General features: G+C 41.8%; 2 protein-coding genes across 3 annotated transcripts; one reads left to right on the forward strand and one right to left on the reverse strand.

The window, feature by feature from the left end:
* Positions 1 to 132: 132 nt before the first annotated feature.
* pdia6 (protein disulfide isomerase family A, member 6) lies at positions 133 to 5732 on the forward strand. 2 transcript variants are annotated; one of them, XM_076165254.1, is made up of 13 exons: positions 133 to 244; positions 592 to 733; positions 1623 to 1680; positions 2525 to 2651; positions 2805 to 2911; positions 3016 to 3158; positions 3369 to 3483; positions 3956 to 4096; positions 4188 to 4272; positions 4388 to 4460; positions 4545 to 4703; positions 4783 to 4879; positions 5030 to 5732. In XM_076165254.1, the coding sequence occupies exons 1-13, from the start codon at positions 226 to 228 to the stop codon at positions 5102 to 5104; spliced, it is 1341 nt and encodes a 446-aa protein (XP_076021369.1). In that variant the 5' UTR covers positions 133 to 225; the 3' UTR covers positions 5105 to 5732. The 2 variants fall into 2 exon arrangements, with proteins under 2 accessions (XP_076021369.1, XP_076021370.1); XM_076165255.1 differs by having other exon boundaries at positions 3019 to 3158.
* A 24-nt stretch (positions 5733 to 5756) lies between these two features.
* On the reverse strand, positions 5757 to 19072 carry hpcal1 (hippocalcin-like 1). Its single transcript, XM_076165256.1, has 4 exons — positions 18837 to 19072; positions 10623 to 11120; positions 8486 to 8591; positions 5757 to 7101 (listed from the first exon to the last, which is right to left on the reverse strand). The coding sequence occupies exons 2-4, from the start codon at positions 10998 to 11000 to the stop codon at positions 7004 to 7006; spliced, it is 582 nt and encodes a 193-aa protein (XP_076021371.1). The 5' UTR covers positions 11001 to 11120; positions 18837 to 19072; the 3' UTR covers positions 5757 to 7003.
* Positions 19073 to 20589: the final 1517 nt, after the last annotated feature.

The following is a 20589-nucleotide window of genomic DNA, read 5'->3' on the forward strand; positions in this document are numbered from 1 at the left end:
GTGAAGGCGGCATTTAGAGCTTTCTTCTCTCCTCGAGTCCTTTCTTCCGCCTACCGGCACCATTAAACTACACGGCGTGCTCTGATTGGCGGAGCCGTCACGTCGTCTCCAGCGCACCAATCAGCGTGGGCCACGGTGAGCCACTCGGTCAGTTTTGTGAGTGGCGCAGGAACCGCGGACTGTGTGTGTCGCTGACTGAGGAGACGTGCAGAGAACTGCTGAAACATGAGAGCGCTTTTACTCGGTGAGTAAGGACACAAGACATCGTTTGTCTGTTTGAATCACATCTGTAGCCATTGGTGTCTTAATTTAACTGTTTGTTTGCACGTCAGGTTAGCTACAGTGGCGAAATGAGCCTTGGTACTCGCAGTGCCAAGGCCTCTATTATCGTTAACTAAACCAATGAATGGATAGAATATCAAACCCCAGTTGGCCTGGCTTTACAATATCACCGATACCTTTAAAGTACTTTGTAAACTGGCTTTGTTGTGAGTTTGCAGTGGCTTTTCCGAGTGTTTAATTGTACATGTGTGAGTCTCCCAGCAGAGTGAAACGTGTGTGTGCGTGTGTTTTGTTGTCGTGTTCCTCCAGGAGTTCTGGGCTGCTCCCTGGTCCTCACTGTCCACGGCCTCTACTCAGCCGGTGATGATGTCATTGAGCTGACCACCTCTAACTTCAACCGGGAAGTGATCCAGAGTGACAGTCTGTGGCTGGTGGAGTTCTACGCGCCCTGGTGAGTCTATAGAACTTAGACAGAACAGAACCGCCATGTAGTCATGGTTACACAAGTCCTTCTGTTATGGTCAGATGAGATGACCTGTATGTAAATATGGCAGCTCCGCCTTTACACAAATGTTCTGTTTTCAGTCAGATGTGTTACTTTGATATTGTTTGTTACACATGACACACATGCATAGAAGGATACGCATACATGGATGTGATGGTATTTCATACTTCAGCTCCACCAAGGGTGAACAAGCCTTGGCAAAATGTGTGTGTGTGTGTGTGTGTGTGTGTGTGTGTGTACTGACCCTAAAAGAAACACAACAGTGTTTAACATCACATTTTACTTGCCTTATCTATTATATTAGTGAGTTAATTGTAATAATGGGAGACATGAACACAACATGAATGATGAACACAATTATAGTAGTGGGAGTATGACATCACATATGACATCAGCCATCTTGAGGCAATACAATATTATGTTTTCTATTTGAACTCGAAAAGCCGGAATTTTTAACCGGAACACTCCTGAAGGTGGCTTTCCGACTCGGGAAGTTGGAGGAACCTCACCAAGATTGTTTGCTTAGCACATCAATAGTGTGAAAACTAAAGTAATATCCTGTGTGTTATATCACTTCTTCTCACATCTTTTTATTAATAATCAACTTAATGGTAATCCATGCACCAGATGGAACCTTGCAAATCAGCACAGGAATAAACATGAGATAATCATACACTGAACTTTAACACGTTTTAAACACATTCAATGGTGATGCATTCCAGTCCTCATACAGCCTGTCCACTTCTTTCATACTGTTTTGTAAACTGAGTGGTCACATTATTGTTCTTGCTGTTTAGAGATTTAAATGTTTATGCCTGTATCTCTGTCACTACAGGTGTGGTCACTGTCGGAATCTGGCCCCTGATTGGAAGAAAGCAGCCGCTGCCCTTAAGGTAAACATAATGTCTCAGGGATTATTTTTACACTTTTTTTAAGGCGTTTTGTCGTAGAGAAACATGGGTAGGTAGGGCCAGAGGTGATGTCATCAGATCAGCCAAAATAACATCTGGAGGAAATGAAAAGATGTTGTTAATCATCCACAAATCACAGTTTCCTCTGGAGCACCTGTAGCATCAAAATAACAGGAGGATACATGACTAGATGACCTGATCCAGTTCACTGGGTCATGGTTTAAAAATGTTTCCAAATGTGAAATCCCATCTTTAACTTCTTTAACAGCAACTAGTTAAAGGTTTGTGGAGGAACGGTTCATTTTTTTAAATTTTGTATTGTGAATTTTTCCGGAACGTTCCACAAGAACGGACATCAGTGAGAACTCATCCTAGCCGTCTCCCGTCTCAATATTTGAAGAGTTGATGTTGTTTACACGGCTGTAGCACATGAACAAACATCCTGTATGCATCACACAGCTGACAATGCCACATCATCGCTTACCCCGAGTGAAATTGTGGCAAAATAGTGCAATATACACAGGTGCGTCTCGTTAAATTAGAATCTGGTCGTCTTCCCCTTGATTGTGTAGCCGACTGAACCAGACTGAGAGACAATTTAAAGGCTCAGGAAACCTCAGCAGGTGATTTGAGTTAATGAGCTGATTAGAGTGAGACACTGTGAGGCTACAGTATTGAACTTTTTCACAATATTCAAATATTCTGAGATACTGAATTTGGGGTTTTCATGAGCTTGTAAGCCATAATCATCAACATTAAAACAAATAAAGGCTTGAAATGTTTCACCTTGTGTGTAATGAATCTGTAATGTTTTGGTTTTCTTCAGGGTGTTGTCAAGATCGGTGCCGTGGATGCAGATCAGCATAACTCACTGGGCGGCCAGTATGGAGTTAAAGGCTTCCCCACCATCAAGATCTTTGGAGCCAATAAGAACAAGCCAGAGGAATACCAAGGTCAGTCAAAAGAGCACTGCATTCTTTCTATACTGTGAATTTTGATCAAATTATTTAGTTTGTTTTCTTTGAGGCTCTGTAGTCAAATGCTGTTTTAGCTGTAACGTACCTATGGACCTATGCTGACACGACTGTCGCGTCAATGTCCCTCAGGTGGACGCAGTAGCCAGGCCATCGTGGACGGAGCCTTGAACGCTCTGCGCTCTCTGGTGAAGGACAGGCTGAGCGGCAAGGCTGGAAGCTCTGGATACAGCAAACAGGTACAGGAAGTTGTTAGAACCCCATTTTTACGTCTTTGTCTTTGTACTCACTGGATGGGTCACAGTAATCACGGGGTAATAAGCTTTTATAACTGTTTCTGTAGCAGGGCGGTGGCGGCGGCGGCGGCGGCGGCAGCAAGGAGGACATGGTGGAGCTCACAGATGACAACTTTGACAAGCTGGTGCTGGAAGGTGATGAGACGTGGCTGGTGGAGTTCTTTGCCCCCTGGTGTGGACACTGCAAGAAGTGAGTTTCCATATGTTTGAGCCACTTTGATTAAGCCTGAGGTGGAAAGGCGCTTAATTTTACTTCTTAAACCTTCATTACAGCCATCACATTGGGGTTAGACACATTGTCAACACATGCTTTAAATATTGTACTTTAAATTATGCATTTGTTACAGTCAGTTCTGTTTCTGAACCCCGGCCTTTTCCCTTCCCCTTCCCCTTCCACCAGCCTGGAGCCTGAGTGGGCCGCCGCAGCCTCAGTTGTCAAGGAGCAAACCAAGGGCAAAGTTCGCCTCGGGGCAATGGACGCCACTGTACACCAGGTTGTGTCTGGACGCTACGGGGTAAGAGAAACACAAACGCAGAAGTCTCCACAGCACAACAGAGGTGTCGTTCAAAAGTGGGGATTATTAAACAATGGAAGGTCAAAATGTCCATCACGTCTGTGTAAGCGTCACAAGAAACGTCTGGAATCCAGCCGTCCAGCTGCCATATTTGGACATCTGAAGGAGCCAAAGTCATGCAGTCACATTCTCTGCTTAGTGGAATTTGGAACTGACCTAAATTCTCTGCAGCCTTTTGATAGCATAGTTGATAATTTTGAGCCCTAAGCGGTTCATTGCTGGTAAAATCAAGTGAAAGTGGATTTAGAGATCATGTCCACTTTACACTAGATTGACACGATCACACAAATTGCACACAGCTCTAAAGTCAACATGGCAGATGTTGACTTATAGAGAAATCCATGTCATCAATAAGTTTCTTTGTTGCACTTTCCCACAAAGAGATGAAGGTTATGTGTGTTTGTGCTCGTAGATCCGTGGATTCCCCACCATCAAGGTCTTCCGCAAAGGTGAGCAGCCAGAGGACTACCAAGGAGGCCGCTCCCGTGGCGACATCATCGAGAGGGCTCTGGATCTGTTCTCCGACAACGCACCTCCGCCTGAGCTGCAGGAGGTCAGAACTGTGCGACGGCAACATAACTACAGACGTGTTGAGCAATTGAGTTTGTAGCAAGGTGATTCACAAAGCATTTAATCTGTCGCAGATCATCAATGAAGACGTCTTGAAGAAGACTTGTGAGGACAGCCAGTTGTGTGTCATTGGTGTGCTGCCCCACATCCTGGACACCGGTGAGACAAGCAACCACCGCCGGCTCATAGCTGATATCTTGAGGCTTCAAAAATGACTTACTTGCGTTGTATTGTTCCTCCATTCATCACCGTCCCTTCCTGTTTACCTCAACAGGGGCAGCTGGTAGAAACGGCTATCTGGAGGTGATGATGACCATGGCTGAGAAGCACAAGAAGAAGATGTGGGGGTAAGAATGACAGGCAGCTGATGTCTTTGTGACCCAATGACCCGTCACGGCCCCCGAGTAACTCTCTCGCTCTCCGTTCTCCAGCTGGCTGTGGGCCGAGGCCGGAACTCAGATGGACCTGGAGGCGGCTCTGGGTATCGGAGGGTTCGGCTACCCCGCCATGGCCGCCATCAACACCCGCAAGATGAAGTTTGCTCTGCTCAAAGGCTCCTTCAGCCAGACGGGCATTCATGAGTTTCTCAGGTAGGGGGCGCTGTTGTCTACCTTTTCAAACATGAAGAGTAAACAAACAGGCAGTTCACCAGATATGTCTTTTTGGTAGGGAACTTTCTGTAGGCCGCGGATCAACCGCCACATTGGGAGGTGGGAACATGCCAAAGATCCACTCTGTTGAACCCTGGGACGGCAAAGATGGACAGGTGAGTGGGACGTCCGAGTGCTACTGTTGTCTCTCTGGTCAGGGCTTAGTTGTCTTGGGGAATGTAAATACAGTTCATTTAAGTGAGAGGGAGTGAATCCTCCTGTTTTCCATGCGTTAAGATTTTTATACTGCTTCCCCCCCCCTCCAGCTTCCAGAGGAGGAAGAGTACGACCTCAGTGATGTTGACCTGGATGGTGACGACATTGAGAAGGATGAGCTATAAGCCCAAAACCAAGGCAGGATGTGAACTAGACTGGACTGGAAGGATCTGGTCTGGTCTGGACTGGTCCTGCGTCTCCCGCCTCCCTTCTCCCGTGGACGAACGGGAGGCCGGGGTCGCTCAGTTACTGAAATACTCCAGAAAAGACATGAGGGGACACCTGCAGTTTCTCACGTTATCTTTGTCAGTCGCAGGGACGAGAGGGCGCCAACAGAGCAGAGTGCCCCTGCAGTGAACTCTGCCTCACTCGCCTGCTGAACACGAGACGCCGCGTATTTATACCAGCGCCCCCCACTGGGCTGAGGAGGGAAGAGATTCTGAACGTGGTATTTCAACCATCTTTTCAACCACCCTCTTCCCTCTTCAGCCTCCCCCTCAAAGCACCTATTTTAAGATATCGACTTGTCAAGTAAAAGTTCATCGTCCAGACCGCATCAACTCAATATATATTTGTTTTTTTTCTCGTAAATTCAGGGGATAAGAAAAATCTGGGTGGGTTTTGCGTCCTGTCTCCTCAGGACAAAGGGATACTGTGGGACTTCTTGTGTAGATTTTTCTTACACGACTTTATTTCAATTATGTGAAGACAAAATTACAGTTTTGTTACAAAAATAAAAAGGAATAAAAATAATCACTGTCTCCTTATTCACAAAAACTGTTACACTATCAGGAAACGCATATCACCGAGCACATGCAATGATGAAGGCATAGAGAGTTTGATCAGAACAGCATCTTATGCAACTAGAGCTAATGCTGATATCCTGAACAACAACAAGCCAATTGTATATAGAGATGGCAATTTCAAATCTTTGGAAAGTTTGTCTCAAGTTCAAAGTGTTGAAAGTGAGAATAAAGCATATGTTGCAGATTCAGCCTCGGCAACAGATCAGTACAGTTACAGCTGTTTTCACTACAAACGATTGTATTTTATTAAAAATTTCTTGTGTGTGAGAAACAATGAAATTACTTTAGTTTTACACAATTTGTCATACACTGAACTCCCTCTTTTTAAATGAGTACTGCCCTGTTATTGACTGAAGGGCTTGAACTGCAATCGAGGTTTTGAGACCGCTGGACTATGAAAGTAAAATTTTTGAACGTCATCTGTCTTAAATGAACATTAGCAAAGTTATTTTCATACAGAAACACTCCAGTCCAAAGCTAGTCAACACACGGATTTCATTTCCATGTCAATGCAGACTTCAACTGTTCATCTGGACCTTTTGTGTTACAGAGCTAAAAAGATGGCAAATATCAACAATAGTTGTTTTCAATTCACATTGCTGTGGAAGATTCACATACATAAAGTAAAGTACGGCTAGATATTTTGTAAACTTTCAATCACAATACATATTCAATTGGCAACTAAATATGGTTAAATCAAATCAGGAGGTCTCTGGTTAGTTCCACCTTGTGTCTAATCATAAGTGTTTAGCATTTTCAGAACATCTAAGGTGTTGAAATTGCCATCCCTACTTTTCAGCAGTGTAATATACGTAGATTGGAAATTCTACCAAGTGATATTGGTCTAATTAATTTCCTCTTAGAGTAACATGTGAAGCGTCATAATACTTGCATGTGTAATAATCCAGTCAGTATAAATATATAATATGGCACTTCACTTATGGAAAACCCATTTCAAAGCTATAATGCTTTGGAGAAAAGCATATACACGGAATACTTTCCACTACGAAGCACATCATAGTCCACTGACCTGACAGAAAAAGGAGCCACATCAATTAGAGAAGTATTCATTCATGTAAACATTAAGACATGGAGTGCTGCTCAAAAGACAACATGGTAAAGTGGTGAGGGGTGTGACGATGACCGGGGCCTCTATTGAGTGAAACACCAGAAGCTGCATGGCTGTGGGCGTGCATGTGTTATCTGTCTCTGTCCACCTCAGAACTGGCGAGATGTCCCCTGATCCGACTGCAGTAGTCTGACGATGGATGGGTCACTCTTGGCACCTTTAATGAACTCCTCCAAAGACAATCGACCTGTGAGACAGAGACACAATGCCAGTTTACCAGCGATGTCCTCCACATGTGAGGCAGTGAGATCTTGTGGAAAAGAGCCTCCGAAATGAGCTGAACCACAAAAATACATTATTAGACTGAACAGCAATTGCTTATTTTCTCTGTAAACATAAAAGTTGTTTACAAAGAGAAGGATTCCAGAATGGATCACGTCAGGAGTGGAAGGAAGAATTTTATAAAATGAAAAAAGATTTTATTTTCCCCTGACTGAATTTCTTTCCCTTTTCATCGGCCTAAATTAAATTCTTGGATCAAACTGTAAATACAGACTTTTCTAGAAGCAATAATTGTTTTGGTTACAATCACTGATGCATAAATTGCTTGGGATTAAAGCATAAAACAGATCAATAAATGCACCTCTTACTGTTTCACCATCAGCATTTCATCGGGTGTGTCAGAATCTGACTGGTTCAGAACATGGGGGGAAAGTTTTACATCAGACTTGGAGATCATGTGTCTGAGAAACATGACATCTGCTATGGGGTTGCACAGGGCAGCTGCCTTGGTCCACTACTATTCTCACTATACTGTAAAGCGCCATTTGGTGACATCATTAGAGGGCGCATGTTGTTGCGTATGTATGTTTCCATAGTAATGTGGATGACACGCAACTGTACATCTCTGCTGAACCAATTGATGCTGCTGATCAATTCTCCACCAAATGTCAATGGTTTTACTTGGTTTCATTCTATGTATCACAATTATTTTAATTTTTGAATTATTATTTAATGGATTTTACCTCCCATCTTCTTGAATGTATTTTTAATATTTTTTTTCATCTTAATCTTCTTTTTTAATCTTATTTCTATTATCATCATCAAGTGGGTTTTTAATCTTCTCTTATTTCACATTAACTATGGCACTCTATCCCTGTTTTTATGTTCAATCCATATCTATCTTTAGCTAAAGCACTTGGTGCATCTTATTTCTTTATTGTAAAGCACTTGGAGCTGTATTTCAATCTTGTATGAAAGGCTATATAAATAAAGTTCATAATTATTTCTATTATTACTGAGACAAATTTCCTGAGCCAAGCTGTCTGGCTACTTTGATTCATTTTGACAACATTGTCATGAGTCTGACCAGTGGTGAGTCAAAGATGAAGTGATTTGAAGTGGCTCCTTGTGGATTAACAAAGAACCACTCTTGTCCACCACAAATGAGTTCTCTTCATTCATATTAAGGAGCCTTTCAAAGGGCTACGTAGTTCACTGCTGACTCATCACAAGAGGCCATCTTGGCGTCCTGCTGGATTTCCTATTAATAGTGACGGGTCTGTATGTGAGCTCTAATCATATGCATGCTCAAAGGTAATCACAAAGTTACACCGTCATATCAGTCTCACCATCATTGTCAATGTCCATCTGTCTGAAGATCTTATCTGTTCGTTTCTCTGGCGTGGACTCATCCTCAGGCATCTTCATTACTGATGACACCATCTTGTAAATTGCCTGCAGAGAGAATGGAAAGACCAAAACACATGATACTACTGTCACATACAGCTGATATGCAGTTAAAATTAAGAATAATTGTTCCCACTGTTAATGTTTGTTACATCCAGGACCCTTGGCCCTTTTTCCTCAGCCCTTAGGGACATTGAATGTGATTTTGGGCTATACAAATAAACTTGATTTGAGTATTTGCAATTTTTTAAAATTGAGTTGTCTACCAAACATTTAAATTCACAACATAATAAGGCATAGTCAGAGTAGTTTTCAATGTCTTGCAAGTGGCAGGATTACATAAAGTAGGCCTGCACACCAAAGCACAAAAATAACTACATGTGTCGTGTGATTGTGTTCTTGAAAAATAACGGCTGATGCCCAAACACTTTATGGCACAAACTGACTTTTGGAATCAACTTCAATTAGCACTAACTAATGAACAGTAAGACCATGTAACAGGTAACAGCATGTCAGTAATGATCCTCACATCTTCACATAAGCAATTGATTTAATGTCCACTGAACTCAATTCCACCCACTGTGAGCTGTGCACTGATTATACACAATGTGGATGCGTGACAGTAATGTATGCATTAACCCAGGTTGTTACGCAATACTTCTTACTTCTACATAAAAGAGAAAATAATACCCAGAATACAAAAGTTCATACTATTAATATTTCTACATCTCAAATGATCTCAAAATCTCAAAAGCTATGACGAGGAAAATCCATCCAGAAGAAAACTGGAAAGCAAGCGACCAAAACACGGATTTGTTCACGTTCGTTTCTATTCTCTAACACAACAGACAGAGGAGCTTACATTGATATGGCTGAGCAGGCCGCTGAGCTCACCGTATTGGAAGAGTAAATATAGCCACACAGATAAGGAAGAAACTGAAAGGGCAGTGTGCAGTCATGATGGGAGGAAAATATTAATCAGATCTGGACAAGTCATTAGACGAAAAGCTAAAAATGCACTAACAATTAGATTAGTTCAACGAGAAACAATTTGTCGTTTTCTTATGTAATTGCATTGTAGATATTATAATGATCCAAACAACCAAACAATCTATCTAAATTTCCTCTTTGCCACGTTTGAATTCTACACTTTGAAGCATTTATGTAATTTTGTCAGATTTTAAATATTTCCACATACTTTTTTTTTAATATAGGGTTCAATTTTTAATCCTTTTAAATGCTTTAATGTGCGAACAACACGCAGATCCACTTCAACTCTCTACTAAGTGAAGTCATGGAGTGAAAGAAGGCTGAAGAAGGTTCTGACCAAACACTTTGAGGGCGTTTAACCATAATAAAGAAGTAGGACAAACCAAAATGAAGCAGATTTGACTTACTGGATGTATTTCTATTGGTGTCAACACAAACCCAGAGTATTTTACATTAAAAAGTATAAATGCGCTCAAAGATGCTACGTGTGCAGCAAATTTTGCTCTCTTAATTGGTTTTGTTCTGTTCTTTTACTTTTCTTTTGTATGTATAAATCAATAAAAAATCTTCTTCTAATGTCTATAGTGTGAGTTCACTTTACACAAAATGTAATCCCAGCAGACTAATGCCGTCATGAGACATAGCAGTTTTTATAGGATGAGCCACGCCCACTCAGTAACAAAACGGTAAGGAACATCAGAAAAGAAATTGTGAAAAAATGTCAAACGGTGACGGTGTTCTTATTGCAACACCGTCACCGGGCCGAATGAAAACCAAATCAATAGCAAACGTCCTGACCCTAATCTCTAGCAACCTGCCAAATCTGATCCAAAACGGATTACCGCCGTCTAAGTTATCACTGTGACAGACGGAGGGATGGACAGACGGTTGGACGAACAGACATAGATGCCAGCGATCCCAATGAGGGGGGAATAACCTTTAGAATTTAAGTGCAACCTTTCCCAAATTTGATAACAGTCAACTTGCCTTGAAGAAACATTTTGTAAATATCAGCTGATCCTAACTAGAGAAGAGCCTTGTATAGTTGATCGACAAATTCTTCTTCTTAAGATTCATAAGACCCTTTACCTGGACTATCTCCAGCATCTCGGCCCGGCTGATGTACCCGTTACCATCCAGGTCGTACATGCTGAAGGCCCAGCGTAGCTTCTGCTCCAAACCTCCGCGAGACGTCACACTCAGGGCAATGATGAACTCCCGGAAATCGATGGTGGCGTCGCCGTTGGTATCGAAGGTGCGAAAGACGTGCTCAGCAAATTTCGATGCGTCTCCGTATGGGAAGAAGTTGGCGTAGATCTTCTTGAACTCCTCCACAGTCAGGTGGCCGGTGGGACAGTCCTTTAGGAAACCACGGTACCACTCCTGGAGCTCATGGTCAGAGAACTCTGTGTTTTCTCTCAAGTCGTTCAGGACTTCAGGTCTAAGCTTGCTGTTCTGTTTCCCCATGACAGGGCACTTTTGCCGTCACCGACAAGATATACAGGCAGATACTTCAGCTGGCGTTTCTACCTTCCCCTTCACTTCTCCTCTCTCCCAACGTCACCGGCTCCCCAGCTTCCTCTGCTCCTGCAGGAGACCAACAACCCTCATTAATATCCTTGTGTGAATTACATAAATGATTCATTAGTTCAATAAATCCTCCCAGCATGCAGCAGTGTTTATAATAAAACTTGCGTCCGGGATCTTTCTCAAGGCAGCCAAGTGGTTAAGCTGTTAAATCTGGACGGATAACACAAGAGTCTGAGGAAAAAATAGCGCTAAGCATACAAGTCAAATGTTATGAGAACCTCAAGTCTCTCAGAGGGACCAGGATGAGGCTGTTTGTACGTGTGTGTGTGTGAGAGAGGGATGACTGCTGGACTGGTCTCCGTGGATACAGTATTAATCCTCTGGCATGGTGATCGTTTATCAACCCCTTGCTGTCCCAGGGTATTGTAATTCTCAAAAAAAAGGTGCTTTTTAAAAGGGCAGGGAAATATTGTGTTTCTAACTGTGATGACCAGACAATAACCATGAGAAATACATTGTTAAATATTTATTTAGGATGATTGTTTTTTAGAGGATGAAGTTCATATTACAGCAGCAGAAACACGATGGCTACATTATCTCAAACCAAGGAGGAAACTGTAAACACCATAACCCACTCACCTTAGAATTTAGGCAGGCTGCCTAAACCAGTTTCCATGGTAATTTTTGACATGATTTGTTTATTCATGTACTCAGAGGGCACACTGAGTGTAAACCCACAACAGCATAATAACTATTGGATGAAATACTTGGTGCATGCATCACTCGTGAAGCCGAGACAAACATAGCCGTGTTACTAAGCAAAAAGGTTATGACACGAGTGAATGTAATGTGTGGTGTGTGTGTGTGTGTGTGTGTGTGTTTGTACCTTTTTGTCAACAATGGCTGCCGCAAACTCATGTCTTTTTCCAGGTTGTATCTCAATAATTTACAGAGAATACACAACGTAAAGATAAATGTATCTTCTTATTAGAATATATTAGAATATAAAACCCAACACAGAATTCAGCTTAAAAGCACAATGACTCTTAAGAGAATATAAAACAATGACTACTGTTTCTATATTTTTTGACAGGAAATCTGAGGCCCACACTGAATCTTTTCCCGCATGTATCTGTGGCTGTGTGAGTGGGAGGGACACAGGGAGAGATGAGCGGGGGTAGGGAGCACCAAAGAATGGAAAAAAGTATGACACATAGAAAAGAAAAGTATTTCCAGCCATACTGTGTGAGCAGGTCTTCTAATACCAGTGGTTAAGTTACATATTCATATGACGAACGCCTCCACACACTCCACAAGTGATATAAGAAAAATGTTTCCGTCCCCGTTCTGTCTTTTTCAATTGTTGAAATCTCGCCGCTGATGGATTAAAACTAACACAATTCTATCGGGTGTAGAGGAGAAACGAGAGCTGTGTGTGATCTGAATGGAGTCTTCACAACACACGGACATTCATTTTCACGAGGGTGTAATTTCCTGCAGTTTTATAAATGGAAGTGGCAGTAGGCTTGTAACCCGAGAGACAGGCAGGTCAGAGGAAACAATGACGCGAGCTCACACAGTCTGCTACATTCAGTAGGCTTGATACCCGGTTCTGATTAGATTCTTTTTTTGCCAATACCTGATTTGATTTGCTAGGCCTATATTCAATACCCTTGTTTACGCAGTCTGGAACCTGGAATAACCTACAAGCTCGAGAGACGGACGTCAACAACATGCTGGACACAAGCGGTTGCTTTCCACATCAATGTAATTGTATTGTATGGTGGAGAAGAAGGATTACAACACTTTGGCGTGTGCAGCGATGATCCCTGCTAAATAAAAGTCCCAGAGGTGGCAAGGACAGAGTCTTACAACTGACAGTGGAGAGGCATTACCTGTGGTTGTTGTTTATTTAGAGGCAACAAATCAGAGTAGGAGGGAAGATGGAGAATTCAATGTCAATGTTGTTCAGACGTCAACAAACCAAAACTAATGTCACACCTTCACTCTTGTCTTTCACACTTTGTGGTCCTACTCCGAATTTGCAATAAAATGCATTTCGTATTAAGATACATTGATCAGAAAAGGGGGAAAAAAAGGTAATTCATGGCATAAATGCACACAGAATATATTGCAAAAGAAATGCAATATAAGCACATATGGAACTGGTCTGGTTCATATTGTGCTCAGTCAAAACAGCAGCTGGGAAGCATTTGTGGCTCTGGTTGAAACGATTTTATAGCCGGGGTTGCGACTTGCCATGAATGGGTACTAGCACCTGGACACACAGTTGACTGCCTGTGCTCAACCAAAGGCACGACAAGAAAACTCAAACTTTACACTCATCTCAAATGTGCCACCACATGTGCGTTTTGCATTCATATCAATTTTTGTACAGATCTGCCCTCTATAGCGAGAAACAGAGATTTCATTTTAGTACAAGGTGGTAAAATGGGACCTTTGATGCCTTTACAATTGCTTATGTAATATTTTATAGCCAATTGAAATGAAAAGCAAAATTGCAGGTTCACTCATTTCCACTGAAACATTGTCATTATTTGTCAACTCTAACTTGAACTGAACCATAACTGAGACAGACGGACCTAAAGACCGGATGATTCTCCTTCCTCTCTCACATACAACAGGATGAGGGGGTAGCAGGGCCGCTTTAGCGCTGAGTCACATGGACTTTTCCAGGGCCGGCATAAATATGGGCGTTGTTATTTTTTCCCCCAACACACAAAACCCTCATGAAATCCAAAAGATTCCATGCTGGGAGACTGACGAGTGCTCCCTGACGCTGAGGCTAAATAAAGGTTTGCCTCTAAAATTAGATAGCCGACATCTGGGAGAGAGAATAGAAAACAGTGAGTAAAAATAACAACATATGTAGACTTAGAGTGGTGTGCAAAACATAGAGAATCCTTCAAAGTTTTCCTTCAAACACAATCTGCTGAAACTCGTGACACACAAACGGTTGTCCTTAATTTTCACATTATTTCAGCATTCAGAGTCTAGGCTAGTAAAAGTGTTGAATACCTACTAGAACTTGATTTAGCAGCAAAAAGCCTCTCACCTTTCATAATTACTAAAAATCTGAAGTGTGAAAAGATTCATTGTGCAAATTCAAGAGTATTTTGGCCATCTAGACCTAGGCTAAATTGTATCTGTTGATAATCCATCCATCATATGATACACATGCCTGAATTTGTCATTATGATTGACCTAAACAATTCCTTCTTGACACAACTTCCAGCTTTCTGCAAAATGTTCCTAAAATGTCTGACAAAAAGCAAAAACCAACAGGTTCGTACAAGACCTTGTTGAGGCTAATAAGACAATTTAGTGCATTCAATATAATCAAGTAAAAAGTGTTCAATCATACTTGTGTTACTCAGAGGGGGAAACTATCATTGCAGGAAACATGTTGAATTGACTCCTGTACCTGTGGTAGCCATTGCTGCTTGTTGCAGAGAGCACTGCCAATTATACACTGCCCGAGGATCATTTCCTCTCTTACAACTGCTCTTGATCACCTTAACTGACCGTGGACAATGAAAGCTGTATTCAATTCCATATGTGCACGTGCAATATCAGCAATACCAACAAACACAATCAGACCTGCAGTGCGTTCAGACTACTGGAGACTTTAACAATCCTGGTTAGTTACTGCACAGTGACTGAAATAAGGTCTGAAATAACAGATGGACCTCCGTCACTCAGTGAAGACCGCATGAAATTGTGCATTGTCTCGGAACACTCCCAGCCCCAGCTGCTGAAGTAGCTGTATTAGTTTGTGAAAGGAACACAGTGTCTGAGTGTTGCTTGATGCATGGCAGCCCCTTGAGATTCTCCTCCCGCAATTGATGTTTGCAATTCCCCCTCGATTTACACAGTAACAGTCTCTACCTTGTCACCCTGCTGCCCGACCCCAACCCCTCAAACCAGGCCGATATGTTCTGCTTTTTCCAACGAGTGTCTAGTGATGAGACTAATGAGACTGTTTCACACAGGCACCAGGCGTCTTTGCTTGAACCGCCCCCACCCCGTCATCACAGGGCGAGTTGAGGTTCCCGCAAACCTCTGATCAGGAGAGTCTCACTGCTGTTTGCTTCCCTGTGTGATAGCTTGTCATGACAAAGGGATCCTTTATTCTTTCTACATGTCGACACACTCCCAGATGTTCTCGTTACTATATATACACAGCAAAATAAGAAATCGAAAGACTGACAGATGGTGTGCATTTGTGTGTGTCTGTGAGTGTGCGTGCCTAACACAAGATTACACACCGTGTATGTAAACAAATATGTGCATGAGCGCACAGTTTAGTGCAATATTTGTTTATTTCCAATGCAAACAAAATTAAAAGCAACCAGCAAAACCTTTCCTGTTCTGCAATGCTGAATATGTTTCAGGAGGATGTAGAGTATTAGACAGATTTCCATGTTCTATTTTAAAACATTTGCAACAAAAACACAGTGATCCACTTCTACTCTCTTTTGCTGCAGCACTTTTGTGCACACTTACTGAAAATGAGCTGTTTTAGTTGCTGTTTCTTTAAGGCACCCTACTGGAAAGCCAAAACTCTGATTGGTCAGCTGCATTGTGTCTAAACTGACAACACACACACACACACTGTGAAACACAGATGCTGGCCAAACACTGCAGACGGCGAATGTCAACATGTCACAGAAGTAATGACCAATCAAAAGCTTTTGGGTCACTTCAGGAGCTACAGGTTTGTTTAACTGGATGGATTTCTATGGGCATCAACCTCTTTGGAACGATGACAATGTGGCGTCTAATATGGCGCGGATAATAAAAAGTGCAATGTGCATCTAGGGCTGCTGTTGTAACAACAGCAAACAATCAAAGAGAGAAACCAGACCCAAGGATATCCATGTCTCCATGTCTACTGATGGTTTAGGTCCCACTCACTTCTGGTTTGTATCAAATCCAGGTTAAAAATAGATCCTTTGAGTTTAACCCTCCAGAGTGATCGTCTAGAGGGTCTTCATCGTTTTTCAGGGCAAGGAACCCCAAACTGATCGAGAGATGGAGCAGGGATCCCCTTCTTTATATATTGTATAAAATTATGTTTTATATCAAACTGGGCCTAGTGCGACGTATAAACATAGCTACCCTGTTATGGTGCATTCAATTCTAAGCTATTCAGTGACGTGCGGTGAGGTTTGTGGCTGGGGAAGCACTGACTCTTTCAAAGTCAGATTTACAAATATATTAATTCAACAGAGAGAAATGCGCTCTCTCAAATGCAATTTCCCCCAAACTTGCAGCAAATGATCCTAGTGCCACATAGATGATGTGGTTGAAATTCTGGAGCTCTCGCTCTTTCCTTGTCTAAGATATGGGCCTTTGACAAAAATGATCCATCTGGTCCATGGTTACTATGACATTTTTGTGACAAAGGTGATTTCTGCCAAAACCTGGGATTGAACCGAGGACATTTAAATCTTCAGTCTAACGCTCTCCCAACTGAACTATTTTCCACTATTTCTGTCTCAATCATACTAGAATACAGGGCAAACATTTCCCATTGTGCACTCAGCCTTTACACCTCTGTGTCTGTATCTGTATCATTCTGCTTGAGAAAGCAGACATCACATGTTATTGGTGAGTTCACCCGCTGAGTGACAAATGAGCAGAACAGCATTGCAAGTTGGCTGTCCAATGAGAGGAGATGGCAGGACTGTGTCAGGTAGGTTGGCAGTTGGTCAGAAGGAAAAATGAATTTGAGCTCTCCAGCTATAATTGCTTTTACCATTGCTTCATGGTGGATTCTGAAGAAGTGTCAGAGAAATCATCCTATCAGGATGGGAAGTCCCTCAGCCACACCAGTAGTCAAGGCAACAGGAGAGTAGTGGTAAGGCTTAATCAGAGGGAGGCTGTATAACGATCAGGTCTGGGGCACATGAAGAGCAGGAAACACAAGTCAAGCCTCAGGAGACACACAGCCTTTGAGAATAGAAGAGAATACAGCCCTGCTGCATCATTATGCAGAAATAATTCCCCAGTATAGAGCAGTATTGTATGAAGTTTATAGTCACATATTTTAGTAGAATTAGTTAATTTCGTAGCGATCCAAGCCGTCTGTTTGCAAAAGATATTTGTTAGAAATATTTCTGCTGGTGAGTTTGAATGGTTTTATTTAACTTTGGATTCATATCTTTTTATTTATTTAGGCTGTCTTTGGTGTCAAGTGTGAGATTAAATAAGCATCAAGAGCGTGGAAAGAGCGGAGAGTCAAAAAATTATCACAAAATCATCACAAAAAAGTTGAAACGAGTGAATTGTCCCATAGCATGTATGTAGATGAGCCTGATACTTCTTCTGTAGCGAGGTCATAATTAAACTGAAATAAAGTTCAAATCAAAAGGCCACTGATATGCAGATGACATTTCAAATTATGTACATAGAATTTGCTTTTGGCCACCAAACGTTTTCAATATTTCCTGCAAACAAAAACAAAACTATGTCTTTTATGACAATACGCACACCTTCAAATTTTCGGCTACAATATTGAGTACAAGCCCTGAGCTCACAGTGTGTCACGCTATTGCCTGACAGTGCAAGGTGCTAATACACCACAGATTCTTTTTTTGCAGCCACAGAACGCCACCCGCGTGTGCTTGTTCACTGATTATACACAATATGGATGTGGAACTTAACAAAGCATTGACAGCGCTACTGGATTGGTTCCCCTGACCTAGCCTGGTGTACGCTGGAACCTCAACCGCGTCCTCCTCCCCAAAGTTCACCGAAACCCTCTGATTCTCAATACTTTCAATTTGTCTCTCATTTTTGGACTCTTCCTTCTCAGTATGTCATCATAAAGGTATACAATATTTCTTGAATTTTACTCAGATGACAGTAACAGCTTTTTTAGTCTGTATCTTATAGATCTGTATATCTTGCCTGCAGATGCTTTCCCTCCTCCTCAATTAATGTGGGAGGGTCTGCTCACGTTCAGGACACCACTAAGAAGGATGGGGTTTCTCCACTACTTTCTTTTCTCTTTCTTGAACCTTTGTCTCCCCCTTTTTGTCTTCCCACAGCCCATGATGCCATTTGTAACTGCTCGTACGCTGGAATGCTGTCATCCTGTGAAACCTGCACCTGTAAAACTGCATGTGTGTCGCAAAGATGCCGGAGATGCTCTATTGTGCCTGCTAATTTTTTTTCTCAAAAAGAAATAGCAAGAGAGAAAAAAGAAAAAACTAGATTAAAAATGCAATTTACTACTGAAATTACTATACTTTACTAATCTATATACTTTACTACTACAATTTACTACTAATAGACCTACTAACATGACAAAACAAAACAAAGCTCTGCCTTCCACAGTGTAAGCGACGTTATGGCACCCCCTGGTGGTAGTCAGTATACTGACATACAACCAGGGGGCGTCACTCTACTAGGACTACTGATGGTAAACGAACCTCAGATTGAGAACCACTGTCATAATAACTACCCCAATGTGAAAACGCAGTTACTTTAGTTTTAAATATACAGGATATTCTGTGCTTTTGCCAAAATCTATCAAAATCAGCGCTTGTTTTAGGTTCGTTCTCTCCCCTAATTTGACATCGCGTATGATGGGTTATAATCAGAAACATGTTTATATTGTGAAGTGAAGGTGAAATGTAGTTTAGGGTGGAACCCGCACAGCAGCCATAGCAGTGCAGTCTGATCTGAATTAAGCATCCCGAGTGTATATGTTTGTTAAAATTAAAAGACTTCATGGAAACTTACCGGCTCGTTTCTCAGTGATCCGGATCTCAAGTCCACTTTGATTAAGACCACTTTCCTACTTTATGGCTTCACAAACACACAACTTATTCTGACCCGAACCACCTTCTCTTATTGAGAACACACGAAAATGAAAAGAAGGATATGACAAATATTTCAAAAGGCTGAAAGTATTCTCAAATTGTAAGCTTTTATCGGGATGGTACTGGCTCCTGTTCCCGGTGTAGCGGCTTAAGCGGAGGATGTGGCACACAGCTCGGTTTTCATCCGACTAACCCAAGTTAAAACCAAAGGGGTGCATTGTCATACGAAGGTGAATACATTTATAGAGACGGGTTTATGAGTCACTGGAGGTAGTTTGTGGTACAAAGTAAGACAACTAAAGCTCAGAACACGTGTAGCTCACGTATAATTTACCATGCTTTCCTCACATTTACGTGACTGGGATGTTGCCCCCCCATACTTAAACAGAGGTGGACCATTCCACACTTCCATCGTAGTAACACTGGCATCAGAGTCTTGTGGAAAATTATCATTAGACTATTATTAGCTCAACATCTTAAATAAACAGTTGGGGTTTGAAGGAAAATATAAGATCTAATATTGGAAACAATAACATTCTTCACCAAATATGCAAAAACATTTTTTTTGGGATTTTACTTAAAATAAACATCACATTTAGGCCATGATTTAAGAGGAATATGAGTGAGAAGATTAAAGAGAGAAAAAAACACACACTAGTTCCACAAACCTTCAGAGGAACAGTGCTTTATTTACTGAGCCCATTACATGAGAAAAACAATAAGGTGCATACGACAACCACAGTTAACAACCTACTGATATTTTCTAACACTTTCCTGTGTTTTTGTGGAAGAAAATTCATCAAATGAACATATTTCCATCTTTCTCTCCAAGTATGTCAACATCTGTGTCATCTCCTCCAAATATGCATACCTGTTGGTCATCTCTGTGACAGTAAGTATTGCAGGCAGAGTGGTGTGTATGTCAGTACTTCAGAGAGTGGATAAATAATTAACTCTCTCTCTCTTTCTCTCTCTCTCTCTCTTTCCTCTCCTGTGTGTGTGCGTGTCTGTCTTTCCTGAAGCCTGACACCTGTTTCTATAAGCACACAGCACAGTTTTTATCTCGACCAAAGAGTGAGCACAATGACAGGCCGGGGGAGTAAAGTCAGTGATAGTTAAAGTAGTCTGAGGCTGCTATCAGCTGTCACTGCTGGAGCAATGCGGACGGAAAAAGCTGATACAACTCTCCTACGAACACGAAGAAATGGCCACCTCCTATGTGAACTTTGAATCTTTGTGGTTTCTTCCATCGTTAAACCCAATTGGTGACTTTGTATGAATCCACTTGTTGTTCAGTATTTACTATACATACATACAGTCATCTAACCTGCACATGGAGGAAGATGTGCATATGTTAAGAGAAAGGCCCCTGTTGAATACGAATGTAGGACCTGCATGAGTTGTGCGGGACACAATGTCTTTAAGAAAACAGAACAATAGGAGCAAACTCTGATGCCTGTAACACAAAACCATTGGATATAAATAAGGCCACAGGTTTTCATCCTCATTGCTTGCAGTAGGTGCAGCATCAAATCCACCAATGTGACGGTGATGTTATCACATCTTCATTCAGTGTAAAATTGGTCTTGTTGCCTTTGTCATGGAACTTCCTTTCATGGAATAAAGTCCTATTTGGTCCAGAAAAGAAAAGTAAAAAATACTAATAGATGGAC

The sequence above is a fragment of the Genypterus blacodes genome, unplaced genomic scaffold (assembly GCF_046128005.1).
Source record: "Genypterus blacodes isolate CSIRO-AG114 ecotype Tasmania unplaced genomic scaffold, CSIRO-AGI_Gbla_v1 ptg000143l_1, whole genome shotgun sequence".
Taxonomy (NCBI): domain Eukaryota; kingdom Metazoa; phylum Chordata; class Actinopteri; order Ophidiiformes; family Ophidiidae; genus Genypterus; species Genypterus blacodes.

Coding starts and splice junctions, on each gene's coding strand:
- pdia6 (XM_076165254.1), top strand. Junction 734..1,622: donor GTGGAGTTCTACGCGCCCTG/GTGAGTCTATAG, acceptor CTGTCACTACAG/GTGTGGTCACTGTCGGAATC. Junction 3,159..3,368: donor TGGTGTGGACACTGCAAGAA/GTGAGTTTCCAT, acceptor CCCTTCCACCAG/CCTGGAGCCTGAGTGGGCCG.
- hpcal1 (XM_076165256.1), bottom strand. CDS start 11,000: ATGGGGAAACAGAACAGCAAGCTTAGACCTGAAGTCCTGAACGACTTG. Junction 8,592..10,622: donor AGATGCTGGAGATAGTCCAG/GTAAAGGGTCTT, acceptor TTCTCTCTGCAG/GCAATTTACAAGATGGTGTC. Junction 7,102..8,485: donor GATGGACATTGACAATGATG/GTGAGACTGATA, acceptor TCTGTCTCACAG/GTCGATTGTCTTTGGAGGAG.